Source organism: Cheilinus undulatus, linkage group 7, assembly GCF_018320785.1.
Source record: "Cheilinus undulatus linkage group 7, ASM1832078v1, whole genome shotgun sequence".
Lineage (NCBI taxonomy): Eukaryota > Metazoa > Chordata > Actinopteri > Labriformes > Labridae > Cheilinus > Cheilinus undulatus.
In genome coordinates this window covers 39,558,606-39,577,897 of record NC_054871.1, presented here as the reverse complement: position 1 = coordinate 39,577,897, position 19,292 = coordinate 39,558,606, and the positions used below count along the sequence as shown (strand labels likewise).

General features: G+C 39.2%; 2 protein-coding genes across 3 annotated transcripts; both read right to left on the bottom strand.

Moving 5' to 3' along the window:
* Positions 1–3,253: 3,253 nt before the first annotated feature.
* On the bottom strand, positions 3,254–13,366 carry LOC121512263 (membrane primary amine oxidase-like). The gene is made up of 6 exons (XM_041791440.1): positions 13,229–13,366; positions 8,691–10,131; positions 8,472–8,596; positions 4,928–5,094; positions 4,701–4,833; positions 3,254–4,609 (listed from the first exon to the last, which is right to left on the bottom strand). The coding sequence occupies exons 2-6, from the start codon at positions 10,039–10,041 to the stop codon at positions 4,340–4,342; spliced, it is 2,046 nt and encodes a 681-aa protein (XP_041647374.1). The 5' UTR covers positions 10,042–10,131; positions 13,229–13,366; the 3' UTR covers positions 3,254–4,339.
* Positions 13,248–19,136, bottom strand: LOC121512262 (membrane primary amine oxidase-like). Of its 2 annotated transcripts, XM_041791438.1 has the most exons (6): positions 19,081–19,103; positions 17,545–18,985; positions 17,326–17,450; positions 13,836–14,002; positions 13,609–13,741; positions 13,248–13,517 (listed from the first exon to the last, which is right to left on the bottom strand). In XM_041791438.1, exons 1-6 carry the CDS (start codon positions 19,096–19,098, stop codon positions 13,248–13,250), a joined length of 2,154 nt encoding a protein of 717 aa, XP_041647372.1. In that variant the 5' UTR covers positions 19,099–19,103. The 2 variants fall into 2 exon arrangements, with proteins under 2 accessions (XP_041647372.1, XP_041647371.1); XM_041791437.1 differs by having other exon boundaries at positions 17,545–19,136.
* Positions 19,137–19,292: the final 156 nt, after the last annotated feature.

Sequence of the window (19,292 nt, the reverse complement as noted above, 5' to 3'; positions counted from 1 at the left end):
CAACTAAAATAGCTTTGCGACTCACTTTTGGGTCCAAACCCACCAGTTTGGAACCAAAATTTCAGAGAACCTGGAGAAATCTCTTTGCACAAGGAACACGGCTGAAGGTCAATGTTGGATGGTCTTGATCTTTGGGCCCTCAGGTTGCAGTGCATTAAAAACAGGTATGATCCTGAACTAAAAATTACTACGTAGGCTCAGGAACACTTACACACCTTTTCCATCAAAAGAACCGGGCACTCATTAGATGCTAGTGCTTAGTTGGTTCTAATCATGTTCTTCATAAGAACTGGTTTAGTTTTCCATTGGCAAGGAGCCAGGTTGGAGTCATGTCATTGCGTCACCGTAAATGTCAGTTAGAGAAATCATTGTCTGTTAACAAAGTTGGTCATGTTCTGTAGGCTGAAGAGGAGAGTGACCATCCAGATTGTTATCAGTTCAAAAGAATGCTTCTCTGATGGTATGGGGCTGTATGCTTATGGTGTGGGCACAAGTGGAAAGGCACTAGCAATGCTGAAAACTATATAAAGGTTTTACAGCAACATGTGCTCCTTTTAAGACAATATCTTTCAAGGAAGGCCTTGGATATTTCAGAAAGACAAAGCTAAACCACATCCATCACTACAGCATGGCTTCACAGTAGAAGAGGCCAGGTGTTGAACTGGACTGCACTTTCACCTATAGAAAACATGCGGAGCTTCAGAAAACAAAAGATCTGGCAAAGACCCAGGACAGCTGATCAGCTACAATCCATTCCTCTCCCAAAACTCCAGTAACTGGTCTCCTCACTTCCAAGATGTTTACAAACTGTTGTTAAAAGAAGAGGGGATGCTACACAATGATAACATGACCCTGATGCTACTTTTTAAAAGATGTGTTGCTGCCATCAAATTGAAAATGAGCGAACATTTTCAGGAAAAGGTTGAATGTCTCAGTTTCAACATCTAATAAGTCACGTGGGTTATTTTATTTTCCCTTTGTGACACACAAGTCCTGCTGTGATGATGAATCAAAACCAAAGCACTTTGGCATAATTACAGTGGAGTAACTTCACTTCTTTGATCTACACAAAGTAACCGAGGCAATTAAAGTAGGGCAAATAGTGCTGTCTGGTTTTATAACTTTTCCCCTTTACTCTCTGACAGCAGCTCCACACCTTCTCCACACCCTCATAGAAAAACCGTTTGAATAGAATCCCCTGGCAGACGAGTAATATTGTCACTTCTGGGGAAGACACCCCACCCACTGTTCACGCTGTTTTGACATGTCTAAGGAATGCCCTGCTTTGTTTATGACTGCCTGATCAGATCAGCAGTATGGTGTTAATGCTGCAGACATGCAGACCGAGTCATCAAGTGTTATTTGACAAACCTGATCGTGCAAATGTTCACTGGCATCTTCCTCTCCATTTGACCTTTTTATTCAGCTAAAAATATTCTGCATTTTTCTTTCATTTTTCTTGACAATTGGGATATGGCCATTTACAGTGACTTTAATGCAGGAGTACTGCTGTTTACTTTGTTGTGAAGTTTTATCATCAGCTGAGGTACTGACAGTTTTTACTGTTGTTTTGTCCCAGTTTGTCTTTACGAATCCTCTGAACAAAAATCTTGATGAAAGGAGCCACATGTTATAAGGACAAAATGTTTTCTTACTGCCATAGCAGCCATAGGCACTATAAAATATTCATTTAATTTTAATATAGTCATTGGAGGCAATTTTTGAAGCACTTTTACATCAATGTCCCCCCTTTTATATGTAAAATCATACATCAATTTATACTTTGAACAGCAGGATAAAGTGCACAAGGGCTGAGACACTGTTACATAAAACTGATGATTTAAAATGACAGAACTTAGAAGCAGGAATGTTTTATTTCATAAAGGATAAAAGCAGATTTTCTTGAAAGTTTAGAAAGGAATCAAAAATTGTTCATTTACAACGATAACACAAACTAAAAATGATCTGACTAAGACACATTTCAGTGGTTTGTGACACACCTTTAACCCTGATATGAACAGAAAGATAAATATTTACAAATACTGTATATGCAAATCATACCAATCAACACCATTGTTTCAAAATATATACATTTGATTAATAAATCTTAGTAGGTTGATAAATACAAAAAAGTCATTTAACCTGGGTCATGCAACTACATGCATCTTTTACTACAATGCCTATAAAAAGTATTCACCTCTTTGGATGTTTCACCATTTCATTGACTTTATAAATCAGCCATGTGAAGCATAGATGTGGCAGCATCATGCTGTGGGGATGCTTCTCAGCAGCCTGCCCTGGAAGGGTTTTTAAAGGTAGAGGGTAAAATGAATGCAGCAAAATACAGGAAAATCTTGCAAGATAATCTTATTCAGTCTGCAAGAGAACTACCGCTTTGGAGAAGATTTATTTTCCAGCAAGGTGATGATGAAGCATACAGTGAAAGCTACACAGAGCTGGTTTAAAGAAAACAAGGTGAATGTTCTGGAGTGGCCAAGTCAAAGCTCAGACCTCAATCCAAGAGCATGTGTGGCTGGACTTAAAAAGGGCTGTTCACACCTGAGCCTCCATGCAACCTTGCAGAGCTTGAGCAGTTTTGCAAAGAAGATGTGTAAGCCTGACTGCGACCTATCCACGCAAACTCAGTGCTGTGATTGAAGCCAAAGGCGCATCTACTAAATACTGACTTGAAGGGGGTGAATATTTATGCAGCCACTTATTTTACATCACATATTTGACACTACTTTGTGGAAATCTGTTTTCACTTTGACATCAAAGAGGTGTTTTATGTAAAAAAAAAAAAATTATATTGACTGACTGATTTATAAAATCAATAAATTGATAAAACATCTAAGAAGGTTAATAATGCACTGTTCTTCTCTATAAAGCTACCCAGTCATAACCTGACATGCCAGATGGATTTGTTTCACACATCCATCTGGGAAAGCTTCAAAATGAAACATCTGGGAGAAGGCAGTGGCTTTGAAAAAAGCTTGGAGTGTGATTGGATGAACATTCTGTCTGTCAAATCTCTACAGGCCAATCAGAGAAACAAAACAAGTGACATAGCCGCTATCGAGTTGCATGCGCGCAGCTACCGCGGAATAACATGAAACATGGCAACTAAAGACATGTAACTACTCAACTTTTGTCATTTTTTATAAAAGAAAACAACTCACTGCTGTTCTTTGGTCTTCTTTTAATGAAGAAATGGCGCCAAGTTCTGATAAAATTGGCGCTTTAGCAGCATCCACCCAAAGCTCTGGCCTCTTGCTGCTGCTTGTTTACGTCATGACTCTGCCGTGTCTGAAAGTACTGCACCTCGTCACTGATTGGTCCTGTCACTTTCTAACCGGGCCCTAACAGTTTGGATGGGAGCTTTGCTAGATGGATTTGCCAGTGAGGAACACAGAAATGGGCATATCCATCTGCTTTGCAAGGTTAACCCAGTCATGTTTTTGTAAAATCATGTTTTGATCAAAATGCAAACAGGAAAAGAAGTTAAGAAAGAAAGTGTGGTTAATAAGAAGTGGTTAATTAGTTTTTTATCTGAAGAAATCAATTACACATAATCAATGCAACTGACTGTGGTGTGGGCATCTTACACATCTGTACAGGCACTATTAATGCTGAAGGTATACAGAGGTTTTAGAGCAACATATACTCCCATCAAGACAACATGTTCTTTAGGGAAGGCCTTGCATATTTCAGCAAGACAATGCTGAACCACATTCTGCACCCATCACTACGGCATGGCTTCACAGTAGAAGAGTCAGGGTGCCGAATTGGCCTGTCTGCAGTCCAGACCTGTCACTAATAGAAAACATTCGGTGCATCATAAAATTGACAAAGAAGACTCAGGACAGTTGAGCAGCTAGAGTCCTACATCAGACAAGAACGGGACAACATTCCTCTCCCAAAACTCCAGCAACTGGTCTCCTCACTTGTTTAGAGGTGTTGTTTACAGATGTTTACAGACTTTTTATCAATGTAGAGGGGATGCTACACAATGGCAAACACAACCCTATCCCTACCTTTTTGACATGTGTTGATGCCATCAAATTCAATATGAGCTTATGTTTTTCGTGAAATGGTGAAATGTCTCAGTTGAAACATCTGATATGTTTTTTTTAATATCCTGTTGTGAATAAAATATGAGTTTATGAGATTTGAAAATCATTCCATTCTGTTTATATTTACATTTTACACAGCACTCCAACTTTTGTGGAATTATTGTTGTATATTCAAAATAATAATCATGTCCTGACTGCAGTTTAAGTAAGACTCAAATCAAACAAAAACACAAAGGAAGAAGCATACTTTATCTCATAATTCCCTATCAGTCTTCATCAAAGCCATGGTAGCTGAAGGGTTCCAGCACAGGGCAGCAGGTCTCTTTAGCAAGGCAGGCCATCCTGTTGTAGTCACAGCTGTTCTCACTGTTGTGGTCAATGTACACCCCGTCAGCAGAGTGGATGGATGGATCCTCATCAAAGTAGTTGTGTGGGCGCAGCAGGAATCCACCCCCATTACCCAGTGTCACAGTGTTGGGGATGTCCTCTGCATGTGGGATGTGGAGGAAACCAGTGGATACCCAGGCAACCAGATCCTGGAAATAAACAGAAATAAAAAATGATGGGGAACTCGTATTTGTTCATTCCTTTCATGATTTTAGGGAGCAAATGTAAATGTACACACACCTCATTTATGATATTTTCGTTATCTTCAATGTACTTGCTGAAGTCAACAGGTGGATCCCATATATCATGCTGGTTGTACAGGCTGCTGCTGCTCTGCTCCCGGTCCTTATACTTAGTTATGGCAACCTTATACCTAGTGGAAATACAGATTAATGAAATTACAAGGAGACAAAGTAACTGTATTACTGACTGTTTGAGTCTGAAAAGCATCTGAGCCAAGTCCTCACCTGGCCCAGGAAATGGCCTTCTCCTCTCTCTGGCTCTCTGGGAGGTGATCCCCAGGGTTGCTGAACACCTGCAGCCTGTAGGAACGCGGGTGACCCCACCGGTTGGTTTGGTTACTTGCAACATGGAGTAAACGTGGGGTCGTGGCATTGTTAAGCAGAGCGGCCTCCTGTAAGAGGTCAAATGTCAGGGGAGATGCTGTCAGTAGATTTGATGTGAACAAATTCAGTGTTATTCAGATCAGCTCAAATAAAATATCCATTTAATTCCCATCAAAGATGAATATATTTCTTTTGTGAATTATGTAGTTATGGCTGTGATATTTTTGCTTTAAATGTAGTGGGGCCATGGCCACATGCCTGCACAAATATGAGTTTAAATCCGATACAAAACAAACCAAATGCAGGTGTTTAGCAGTATTTTTGTAGAGAAATGTCCAGGTTTATTTCAAAATGTCAATTCAGAGAGTCTAAATTGGAATGAAAAGGAATATTATGAAGTTTGAATGTTTCAATAACAAATAATTTAGTCAAAGAAAAAAGTCCGTGGCCCATTTTGGATTTTTTATTTATTTTTTTGGTCATTTTTTCACCAACCAAAGCCTCTCCAAAAGTAGCCATTATATTTGATATATCTGAATAATATTAATGATAAAATATTTGTTAAAATAACACAACTATGCCAAATTACTTGATTTTGATGTTTTCTAAATTGAAAAAGTGATAAAATGATATTAGAATTCACTCAGATGCTTTAAATTATTTGATTTTATTACTAACAGCTGACTTTGATGCCACTCAGTGTGCTGTTCAGACTGAGTGAGGCATTGTTGCAGTCCTGCTTCTGTTGCAGATACAGTGTGCACAAACACACCTGTCAGTGGAGTTGCCACCTCAATCCAAGAAGGAGAGCACCAGAGAGAGATGCTCCAAACATGGACATCGGTAGGCCCTTTTGGGGGAGGCTGAAGCCCCCCTAAAATGTTAGGAAGCCCTCCAGCAATAATTACAGTAGCTATAAACTGTGACGAAATGAACCCTCCAGTTGTCTTTGGGTCAATTTGACCTGATTCCAAAAATTAAAATGTCATAACTTTGGATTTCTTTCATACAATTGCCCGAAAATGACATGGATGATTCCATGCAATGCTTTTTTCAAGTAAAATTAATTTTGAAAATTTCTATTGAACTATATGTGTTTAGTAAAAATTTAGAGCAACCGTTGTCTTCCCAGGAATTACCCGGCCACATTTAGTGGTGCAGTGGGTGGCAGTATTTCACTTTCCAGCACACATACACACATACAATACCCCCTGCCCCCCACACACACACCCACGCACACCGACTCACCAACCCACACAAACAAAACTACATAGGCTATTTGTAAACCTGATTTCATCACAACTTCTAATCAACCTGTATGTGGCTATTGGCACACATATAAAGACACTCTAACACACCCAAACAGGTTTTCCAACTCTCAAATATGCCTTAGGACTCAAGACAACACACATGATACACGTTTGTAAACATGTTCATTTCACCTCTTTGATACGCTCCTCCCCTAACCAGGGACAAGATAACAACAAAGAAAATATGCCCTTCCCACAACAGGCAACAAGAAAACAGTAAACAAAATATTCCACAAGATATCAAATGAAATATTCCTTTCTCCAAATCGGGACAAGAACACAGATGGAATATTTCTTTATCCAACTGGGGACAAGATAACAACAAACAAATATTCCTTTCCCTGGTTGGGCTTTGACATAAACTAGTACGTGATTAACCAAAATAATTAATTTGTGGTTATCCTATCCAAAAACATCTTATAAATTCATGTAAATGAGGGTTATCATTCATAAATCAAGCATTATAAAATTAAGGAAGTTTATGTATAGTATGAGTGGTAATGAGTTGAATAAAGTTGGCTAAAAATATGTAATACGGAATGATGGGATCACTTTACACTCAATTCTTTATGTGAGACATTTGGCTGCCATTGAAAAAATTTAAATGGTTTCAAAACAATATCCTGGCTAAACCTTGACATAAACCAGTCTGTGAAAATGCATCAACATATGTGCCTCTTATCCTAGTTAAATAATTCACAATTGCTCTTTTTTCATATAAAAATTGCGGTATATACCAACGTAAATGAGGTCTACCATACCACACATTTCAAAAATAAGTGTAAAATGTATGTTAACTTGTTGGGAACAAGTTGGCTAAAAGGTGTTACTCAAAATTGTGTAAACATTTTATACCTTTATAAACTGTCAAACAAGACCAGGTCAATTTGACCCGACTGATCAACAGGTGTGACTATGAGTTGGATTATTTCATGCCCTTGAAAAATTTTGAATGGTTTCAAAACAATATCCTGACTAAACTTTGTCATATACAAGGCTGTGATATTCCCACAAATAGTGTGCCTCTGATCTAAACAATTGTTGAAATAATGTGGAATTTCAGCTTTTTAAACTCAAAAATAAGGTATAGTTTTATGTAGAGGTTTATCATACCATAAATAAAAAAAAACAATTATGAAATATATGTTAACATGTTAGAAACAAGTTTACTGAAAACGTGAAACAAAACAATTGGAAATTATTTTATACCTCATCCTTTATAAGCATTCACAACAAACTGGGTCAGTTTGACCCGGTCTGCCAAATTTGACCCCCTATCAAATCATGCACCAACATCATAAATCCATAACAGCGCCCTCTTGTGACAAAAAAAGTCCCTTTTTCTTCTTTTAAAGATTCTGTCCCATTGAACTTAAGTAGATGAGCTTCAGTCTGCACATGCATCATGACCACACCTTCAAAAAAAGCCTCTTGGACTCATACCAAAATCCCAACAGGAAGTCCACCACTTCTCTGTGGTCTCTCTGCCCTGCTGCACACTGCACTGGTTTTGCAAACGCACAACTTTTACACATGGGCAGTTGTGCCACACCTCGACATGTGCCAGGGTGCAAGGGTCCTTCAGTGATGCTTGCTGCTCTAGTTTCTTTTATTTTATTTGTGAAGCTTAGTTTCTATTTAGTTTCAGTTAACTAAAATGATTTCTACATTTCAGTTTCAGTAATTTAGTTAGTTTGACTTAACTATGATAACATATGTCTATTGGTCCAGCCTAAAACTCCACTAATTTATTTGTTTATATGGCCAATATTTACAGTTGATATGGGGAGATTTTGCAGCCAAAATATTAGTTATGAATATCAGCAGGAATTTTCATATCTGCCAATATTGGTATCATGCTAACTGTATCCTGTATCACATGTAGCATGTGCCAAGCTTAGAAGAAGTGACATACACACCAAACAACTCCAGGAAGGGTTGAAGCATTTCTGGTGCCGTTTTTTTTTTTTGTCTGTTGCCATGACTTTAAAGTACATTTCAGAAGCAGCTTCACTATGATTGTTTTAGAAAACATCCAAAAAAATTACCTGTAAAACTGATCAGATTCTCAGTAGCTTTGCAGCTGTAAGTAGCTCTGATTTTAACAATCATTATAATGTGAAATAACACTGCACCTTCTCTGTTTGAAGCCGTTTCTCCACCAACTTAGGGATCTGGGTGTGACGTGCAGGTTCATCCGTCCAAGGAAGAGAGATATTCTCAAACTCCATGTCTTTGGTCTGGAATACATTCATCACTCCTGCCAAAGAATAAGACAATATGAAATACGTTTTTCAGTTTCAGCAGTTTTTCAGTGGTTATTACTAGGACTTTATGTTTGATATGAAACGTACCTGAAATGTCAAGATCCACTTTGAAGTGAAGGAAATGGGTGTGGATATTTCCAATGGTGTTCTCTGCCACTTGGTCACCATATTTGAAATTATTGTCCAATTTGAAAGAAGATGCAATGTAGCCAGAGGCATGCACTTTTGCCTCCACTGAGCCACTTTGGTAGAAAATGAAATCCCAAATGTAGTCATAGTTTTCTAGAACTGTGATTGTCCTGAAAACTAGAGCACTATTAGCAAGTCCTCCATAGGTTTTGTAGTCAGCCTCAGAGTGCCTCCTCAGAGGTTGGCCCATGTCATGCTCAAAGACACAAATTGAGTTCCTGAGATGCTGTGGAGCCCCAGTGTCCATGAAATGGAAAGTGTCAATGTAGCTGGCTGAATATGGGCAGTCGACACCCGTGACCAACTCATTGACACGTGCACCAATGCTCATGCTGCCATCTAAGTACTCAGAGAGTATGAGAGTTGGGGTGGCTGACCCATACACTGATATGGCCTCTTGGACGCTGAGTTCATAGATGATTCTCTCCCCTCTAAAACGAACATCAAAAACTCTCATACCTCTGACAGTGCTCAGTCCAAAGGCAAAACTCCAGTCAAGGTATACGATGTTGTTTTTCTCTATACTGAATCGTTTGCCTCGTACAGAAAACTGTTGGGGTCCAACACCGGTGGGTTTCTTCCTGGGTTTGAGTGACGCATAATTTGGCACAGGTTTGTAGATGACTTTCTTCACACTCCCTGCCTCGTACTGCAGCTTCAGTTCTGATAAACCATCAAAGTACTGATCATTATAAAACACTTTCAACACATGCCAATCCAAATGATTGGTGCTTTTGTGGTCTACCAAAATTTCAAAGCTGGTTGGATGAATGTAAAAGCCCTCCACATTTCGACAGAGTGTAATCCAGGATTGTCTGTCTCCTGAATTGATCCCTCTGGGCTCACTGTCATAGTAATCAATGTCTTGTGATGGATTTAAATCAAAGCTTTCATACAGAAGTGAAGTTAAAGGTTTAAGCTCACGCTGCAGAAATGAACGCATCAGTTCTTCTTCCTTTTCAGTGAATGGACGTGCAGTTAAAGGGATCTCCTGTTCGTACCTCTCAACAGTCACATCTCGGTGGTAGGTTGGGTTGGGTAGTGGGCCAACAACATATTCCTTTATGATGTTCTGACTGCCATGAAAAACCACTGCAGTTGCCTCTCTCACCGGTTTTGATCCATTGACATCCAGATAGAGCAAAACCTCCTGTTTTCTTGGCAGGGAGAGCTCGATCATGTACAGGTAGTCAGCTGAGAGACGTGAAGATGGATCAAATAAGATGTTCACCCCAGAGATCTTGGACATGTAGTCACGCACCTGAAGAATCTCTTTCTTTGAGAGGTCTGCAAAGACAACGCTGCGCTCATTGTGGATGGCTGGATGGTCAGAGTTTTCCTGTTGAGCACAGAATGGTCGAGGTTTGTGGAATATTAAAACACAGGTACTTATTATCAAAGCAAAAACAAGGATCCAAATAAAAAGAGTTTTAGAGTCCATTTTTTCTTCATGCGCAGCTGATATAGTAACGAAAATAAAACCACAGCTCTCTAGAGTGACTGTGTGAAGGGCATGTGGAAAAACAACTGAAATAAGTTTGAGTTTCACTTTTGATACTGTCAGGCCATTCCTGTTAGGCAGCCTGAGGAATGCCCTGCTTTATGACTGCCTGATCAGATCAGCAGTATGGTGTTAATGCTGCAGACATGCAGCCTTTGTCATCAAGTGTTCGTTGACAAACCTGATCATGCAAATGTTCACTGGCATCTTCCTCTCTCCATTTGACCTTTTTATTCGGCTAAAAATATTCTGCATTTTTCTTTCATTTTTCTTAACAATTGAGATATGGCCATTTACAGTGACTTTAATGCAGGAGTACTGCTGTTTACTTTGTTGTGAAGTCTTATCATCAGCTGAGGTATTGACAGTTTTTACTGTTGTTTTGTCCCAGTTTGTCTTTACGAATCCTCTGAACAAAAATCTTAATGAGAGGAGCCACATGTTATAAGAACAAAATGTTTTCTTACTGCCATAGCAGCCATAGGCACTATAAAATATTCATTTAATTTTAATATAGTCAGTGGAGGCAACTTTTGAAGCACTTTTACATCAATTTCCCTCCTTTTATATGTAAAATCATACATCAATTTATACTTTGAACAGCAGGATAAAGTGCACAAGGGCTGAGACACTGTTACATAAAACTGATGATTTAAAATGACAGAACTTAGAAGCAGGAATGTTTTATTTCATAAAGGATAAAAGCAGATTTTCTTGAAAGTTTAGAAAGGAATCAAAAATTGTCCATTTACAATGGTAACACAAACTAAAATAATCTGACTAGGACACATTTCAGTGGTTTGTGACACACCTTTAACCCTGATATGAACAGAAAGATAAACATTTACAAATACTGTATATGCAAATCATACCAATCAACACCTTTGTTTCAAAATATATACATTTGATTAATAAATCTTAGTAGGTTGATAAATACAAAAAAGTAATTTAACCTAGGTCATGCAACTACATGCATCTTTTACTACAATGCCTATAAAAAGTATTCACCTCTTTGCATGTTTCACCATTTCATTGACTTAATAAATCAACCATGTGAAGCATTGTGGTGGCAGCATCATGCTGCGGGGATGCTTCTCAGCAGCCTGCCCTGGAAGGGTTTTAAAGGTAGAGGGTAAAATGAATGCAGCAAAATACAGGAAAATCCTACAGGATCATCTTTTTCAATCTGCAAGAGAACTACGGCTTTGGAGAAGATTTATTTTCCAGCAAGACAATGTCATGAGTCAAAGCTCAGATCTCAATCCAAGAGCATGTGTGGCTGGACTTAAAAAGGGCTGTTCACACCTGAGCCCCATGCAACCTGACAGAGCTTGAACAGTTTTGCAAAGAAGAATGGAGTAAAACTGCAGTGTCCAGATGTGTAAGCCTGATTGAGATCTATCCACTCAGTGCTGTGATTGAAGCCAAAGGTGCATCTACTAAATACTGACTTGAAGGGGGTGAATAATTATGCAGCCACTTATTTTACATCACATGTTTTTATTCAATTGACATTACTTTGTAGAAATCTGTTTTCACTTTGACATCAAAGAGGTGTTTTTGTCTAAAAGCCAATGATATTGACTGTGATTGATTTATAAAATCAATAAAGGATAATACATCCAAGCAGGTGAATAATTATGCACTGTTCTTCTCCATAAAGCTACCCAGTCATGGTTTGTAAGATCATATTTTGACAATCACAATGCAACCAGGAAAACAAGCAAGAAGTTAATAATTTCTTTTGATCTGAATAAATCAATTAGACATAATTATTACAAATCTGCACAGCCTATTATGTTGTAAAAAGTGTAATGTAAACCTGCAGGCATTTTGTTTAAATGAAAAGAAATGCTATTATACACTGAATAATTGGAGAATTTTAAAACTCTATCAACAGTGGAAAAACTACACTACGTATGTACATTAGTCCAAAATTTATAACCCCAGTTCCAAAACAGTTGGGTCTCATTTTGACATCAAATTTTGAATTTGATGGCATAAACATATCTCAGAAAAAGTAGGGACAGGGCAACAAAATGCTGGAGAAGTAAGTGGTACTCATAAAACCAGCTGGAGGAGAATTTTGCAACTAACTAGGTAAATTGGCAACAGTTGGATGGAACAGGATGCCTGAAGAGGAGAGGACCATCCAGCTTGTTATTGCTGCACAGTTCAAATGTCTGAATCTCTGATGGTAAGGGGTGGTATTAGTGCCTATGGTACAGGCATCTTACACCTCTGTACAGACACTATCAATGCTGAAAAGTATACAGAGGTTTTAGAGTAACATATACTCCCATCAAGACAACAACTTCTTTAGGGAAGGCCTTGCATATTTCAGCAAGACAATGCTGAACCACATTCTGCACCCATCATTACAGCATGGCTTCACAGTAGAAGAGTCAGGGTGCCGAATTGGCCTGTCTGCAGTCCAGACCTGTCACTAATAGAAAACATTCGGTGCATCATAAAATTGACAAAGAAGACTCAGGACAGTCGAGCAGCTAGAGTCCTACATCAGACAAGAACGGGACAACATTCCTCTCCCAAAACTCCAGCAACTGGTCTCCTTACTTCCCAGATGTTTACAGACTATGGTTAAATGAAGATGGGATGCTACACAATGGTAAACATAGCCCTATCCCTACTTTTTTGACATGTGTTGATGCCATCAAATTCAAAATGAGCTAATGTTTTTCGTGAAATGGTGAAATGTCTCAGTTGAAACATCTGATATGTTGTTTATGTCCTGATGTGAAAAAAATATGGGTTTATTGTGATTTGAAAATCATTCCATTCTGTTTATATTTAAATTTTACACAGCACTCCAACTTTTGTGGAATTATGGTTGTATATTCAAAATAATAATCATGTCCTGACTGCAGTTTAAGTAAGACTCAAATCAAACAAAAACACAAAGGAAGAAGCATACTTTATCTCATAATTCCCTATCAGTCTTCATCAAAGCCATGGTAGCTGAAGGGTTCCAGCACAGGGCAGCAGGTCTCTTTAGCAAGGCAGGCCATCCTGTTGTAGTCACAGCTGTTCTCACTGTTGTGGTCAATGTACACCCCGTCAGCAGAGTGGATGGATGGATCCTCATCAAAGTAGTTGTGTGGGCGCAGCAGGAATCCACCCCCATTACCCAGTGTCACAGTGTTGGGGATGTCCTCTGCATGTGGGATGTGGAGGAAACCAGTGGATACCCAGGCAACCAGATCCTGGAAATTATCAGAAATAAAAAATGATGGGGAACTCGTATTTTTTCATTCCTTTCATGATTTTAGGGAGCAAATGTAAATGTACACACACCTCATTTATGATATTTTCGTTATCTTCAATGTACTTGCTGAAGTCAACAGGTGGATCCCATATATCATGTTGGTTGTACAGGCTGCTGCTGCTCTGCTCCCGGTCCTTATACTTAGTTATGGCAACCTTATACCTAGTGGAAATACAGATTAATGAAATTACAAGGAGACAAAGTAACTGTATTACTGACTGTTTGAGTCTGAAAAGCATCTGAGCCAAGTCCTCACCTGGCCCAGGAAATGGCCTTCTCCTCTCTCTGGCTCTCTGGGAGGTGATCCCCAGGGTTGCTGAACACCTGCAGCCTGTAGGAACGCGGGTGACCCCACCGGTTGGTTTGGGTACTTGCAACATGGAGATAATGTGGAGTCTTGTCACCGTTACGCAGCGCTGCCTCCTGTAAGAGGTCAAATGTCAGAGGAGATGCTGTCAGTAGATTTGCTGTGAACAAATTCAGTGTTATTTAGATAAGCTCAAATAAAATGTCCATTTTATTCCCACCAAAGATAAATATATTTTTATTGTGAATTATGTAGTCATGGCTGTGATATTTTTGCTTTAAATGTAGTGGAGCCATGGCCACATGCCGGCACAACTTTGAGTTTAAATTTGATGTAAAATAGACCAAAGAGACTGTTTAGCAGTGTTGTTGTAGAAAATGTCCAGGTTGATTTCAAAATGTCAATTCAGAGAGTCTAAATTGGAAAGAAAAGGACTATTATGAAGTTTGAATGTTTTCAATAACAAATAATTTAGTCAAAGAAAAAAGTCTGTGGCCCATTTTGGATTTTTTATTTATTTTTTATTTTTTGGTCATTTTTTACCAACCAAAGCCTCTCCAAAAGTAGCCATTATATTTGATACATCTGAATAATATTTATGAAAAAAAAATTTGTTAAAATAACACAATTATGCCAAATGACTTGGTGTTGATGTTTTCTAAATTAAAAAAGTGATAAAATGATATCTTAATTTACACAGATTCTTCAAATGATGAGATTTTATTACTAACAGCTGACTTTGATGCCACTCAGTGTGTTGTTCAGACTGAGTGAGGCATTGCTGCAGTCCTGCTTCTGTTGCAGGTACAGTGTGCACAAACACACCTGTCAGTGGAGTTGTTCTGGTGGCAGTGGCTACACTTCCACCTCTCAGACATGTTGTCACCTCAATCCAAGAAGAAGAGCACCAGAGAGAGGTGCTCCACATCAATCATCACCAAACTTCACACAGATGATCACACATGGAGCCCCTATCAAGTCATGCACCTACATCATAAATCTGTAACAGCGCCCCCTTCTGACAAAACAAAACTTAATTTGTCATTTTTTTCTTCTTTTCTTCATTTAAAAAATCAGTCCCATTGATCTTGGGTAGACCACACATGCACACATGCATCATGACCACACCCTCAAAAAAGCCTCTTGGACCCATGCCAAAATCCCAACAGGAAGTCCACCAGCGTCACTGGAATTTCAAAATAATGCCTCTTTTGGAAAATGATTGACTGAAAACTGATGTAACTTTGTGTGATATCATTCTATAGTCTTCAGAGTGTTATGGGAACACAACAGTATCACCCTGAACACGCCAACATGCTAACAGATCCTTCACCATCAGGCAGGAAGTGGTTGTAACTCTCATATGAATCATCCAATTTCATTCAAATTTCATACATATGATTGGAGTCTGCCCCTCTCAAGATTTAGATGTTTATTTCATGGTTTTGGTGTAGCACCCCCTCTGTAAGATGCAAGAAGAACCTCGAAAATAAAATTTACAACCTTTTTTTTATTTTTAAATGATAAAAACTCCTTTCCTGATCACTTCTACATACAGCATCCACCTTTTTCACTCTGACACCTACTGTTGAGGGGCAGTACTCCCTCATAAAAAGTGCACTGTGCTTAATTTTTTTAACATATGGACACTCAAAGAAGGATCTACTTGGTCTCTCTGCAGTGCTGCAGCACACTGCTCTGGTTTTGCAAACTCACGACTTTTACTGCACACAGTGCTGCTTGCAGCCCTAGTTTCTTTTCTGATTTGGTGAACTTTAGTTTCTATTTAGTTTCAGTCAAATAAAATGATTTCTACATTTGAGTTTTAGTAATTTAGTTAGTTTGACTTTACTATAATGGGCTCTATGCACAAACTGCTTCCGCATATGGCATGAGACCGCTCCCACACTTCCAGTCGGGAGAAGAGAATGGGGTATGATGGCAAAATCGTTGCGGTTTACTCGCTGTTTGCATGAGTTACCTGAGCTGACTGTCAATGACGAGTTAAATTTAGCTTTAGATGTACATTGCAGCACGCAGCAACGATGTCCAGAAGTGCTTTTAACCTGTTTTTGAAACATCATTTTAGCATGTTTGGATCCCAAGCGATGATAGTAGAGTAAACACAAACAACAATCGAAACAAAAAAAACAACGAAATGGACAAATTAAGGCAGTATAGGAGGGTTTAGATTCCGTTTTGGCCTAGCACATATCGTTAGGCGGAAGTTGAGAACCGGTCTTATTTTCCACTGGAAATACACCACCCCCTGCCGTGCACAGAGCCCATAACATACGTCTACTGGTCCAGCCAGAGGTTGCGCTGGACTTTTTTGTTGTCCGTCAATATTTTTAATATCAAAATGTTGTGGTTTGATGACCATAACTGATAAGCTGTTAAAAGGCTGAATCATCAATCACCCATCTCTCTGCTACAATAACATGGTTGATATCCACAAGATAAATGAGCAAACTTTGGTGTTTAAAGTGAGGTTTTGGTGGTGAGCAAGCTAGGTGGAAGCAGCGAGAGCTGTTTTGAATAATCAGTCACTTTGGACTGATATGAAATTTCGCATAGAATCGAACCTGTTCTGAAAAAAAAAAAAAAGGAAATAAAATGACAATTTCGGCATCAGTGTGCAGACATGATTAGAACAACTTGAAACAGGCTCATTGTGTAAAGGCCTTAACACTCTACATGCTGCCCCTTGTACTGAGACACCTGCAGCAGTCTCTCAGTGCTGTCAGCACTGAGACTGACATGCTTTCACAGTGTGCTCTCACGGTGTCGAGGACAGTGAGAAAGCCCACTGGGTACAAGATTTTTAACAGACTAAATAACCTCCTTGATTGTCCATGTGTGCAAAATGGAAAAGGTCTATTCATCTGTCTGTGTGTGCACACTGAAACATAGGCTCTTCCTCATCATTCCAGCCCGTCAAAATGATGGACAGCCTTCAAAATCCTTCAAAAAAAAAAAAAAAAAAAAAAAAAAGTCAATGACGGAGAATATAAGACTAACGCAACCTCTGGGCCCAGCCTAAAACTCCACTAATTTATTTGTTTATATGGCCAATATTTACAGTTGATATGGGGAGATTTTGCAGCCAAAATATTGGTTGTAAACATCAGCAGGAATTGTCATATCTGCCAATACTGATATCATGCTAATTGTATCATGTATCACATGTAGCATGTGCCAAGCTTAGAAGAAGTTGCATACACACCAGACAACTCCACAAAGAACAGAAGCATTTTGGGTGCTGTTTTTTTGTCTGCTGCCATGACTTTAAAGTACATTTCAGAGGCAGCTTCACTATGATTGCTTTAGCAACCATCTAAAAAAAAATTACCTGTAAAATTGATCAGATTCTCAGTAGCTTTGCAGCTGTAAGTAGCTCTGATTTTAACAATCATTATAATGTGAAATAACACTGCACCTGCTCTGTTTGAAGCCGTTTCTCCACCAGTTTAGGGATCTGGGTGTGACGTGCAGGTTCATCCGTCCAAGGAAGAGAGATATTCTCAAACTCCATGTCTTTGGTCTGGAATACATTCTTCACTCCTGCCAAAGAATAAGACAATATGAAATACGTTTTTCAGTTTCAGCAGTTTTTCAGTGGTTATTACTAGGACTTTATGTTTGATATGAAACGTACCTGAAATGTCAAGATCCACTTTGAAGTGAAGGAAATGGGTGTGGATATTTCCAATGGTGTTCTCTGCCACTTGGTCACCATATTTGAAATTATTGTCCAATTTGAAAGAAGATGCAATGTAGCCAGAGGCATGCACTTTTGCCTCCACTGAGCCACTTTGGCAGAAAATGAAATCCCAAATGTAGTCATAGTTTTCTAGAACTGTGATTGTCCTGAAAACCAGAGCACTATTAGCAAGTCCTCCATAGGTTTTGAAGTCAGCCTCAGAGTGCCTCCTCAGAGGTTGGCCCATGTCATGCTCAAAGACACAAATTGAGTTCCTGAGATGCTGTGGAGCCCCAGTGTCCATGAAATGGAAAGTGTCAATGTAGGTGGCTGAATATGGGCAGTCGACACCCCTGACCAACTCATTGACACGTGCACCAATGCTCATGCTGCTATCTAAGTACTCAGAGAGTATGAGAGTTGGGGTGACTGACCCATACACTGATATGGCCTCTTGGACGCTGAGTTCATAGATGATTCTCTTCCCTCTAAAACGAACATCAAAAACTCTCATACCTCTGACAGTGCTCAGTCCAAAGGCAAAACTCCAGTCAAGGTACACGATGTTGTTTTTCTCTATACTGAATCGTTTGCCTCGTACAGAAAACTGTTGGGGTCCAACACCGGTGGGTTTCTTCCTGGGTTTGAGTGACGCATAATTTGGCACAGGTTTGTAGATGACTTTCTTCACACTCCCTGCCTCGTACTGCAGCTTCAGTTCTGATAAACCATCAAAGTACTGACCATTATAAAACACTTTCAACACATGCCAATCCGAATGATTGGTGCTTTTGTGGTCTACCAAAATTTCAAAGCTGGTTGGATGAATGTAAAAGCCCTCCACATTTCGACAGAGTGTAAACCAGGTTTGTCTGTCTCCTGAATCGATCCCTCTGGGCTCACTGTCATAGTAAACATTGTCTTGTGATGGATTTAAACCAAAGCTTTCATACAGAAGTGAAGTTAAAGGTTCAAGCTTCTTCTTCAGAAATGACTCCATCAGTTCTTCTTCCTTTTCAGTGAATGGACGTGCAGTTAAAGGGATCTCCTGTTCGTACCTCTCAACAGTCACATCTCGGTGGTAGGTTGGGTTGGGTAGTGGGCCAACAACATATTCCTTTATGATGTTCTGACTGCCATGAAAAACCACTGCAGTTGCCTCTCTCACTGGTTTTGATCCATTGACATCCAGATAGAGCAAAACCTCCTGTTTTCTTGGCAGGGAGAGCTCGATCATGTACAGGTAGTCATCTGAGAGACGTGAAGATGGATCAAATAAGATGTTCATCCCAGAGATCTTGGACATGTAGTCACGCACCTGAAGAATCTCTTCCTTTGAGAGGTCTGCAAAGACAACGCTGCGCTCATTGTGGATGGCTGGATGGTCGGAGTTTTCCTGTTGAGTACAGAATGGTTGATTATAGTGGAATATTAAATAATAGTTACTTATTATCAAAGCAAAAACAAGGATGCAAATGCAAAAAGTTTTACGATCCATTTTCTCTTCATGCGCAGCTGATATAGCAATGAAATGAAATGAAAGCTTGCACGAGTGACTGTGTGAAGGGCGTGGATAACGGCCACATGCTCACATGTTTTAATAGATAAGAACAACAGCAGTAAGTTTGAGTCCCACATTTAACAGAAAGTTACTGTCATAAAAATCAAATTCAAAAAAGGCAAAAACATCACTAATGTAAACA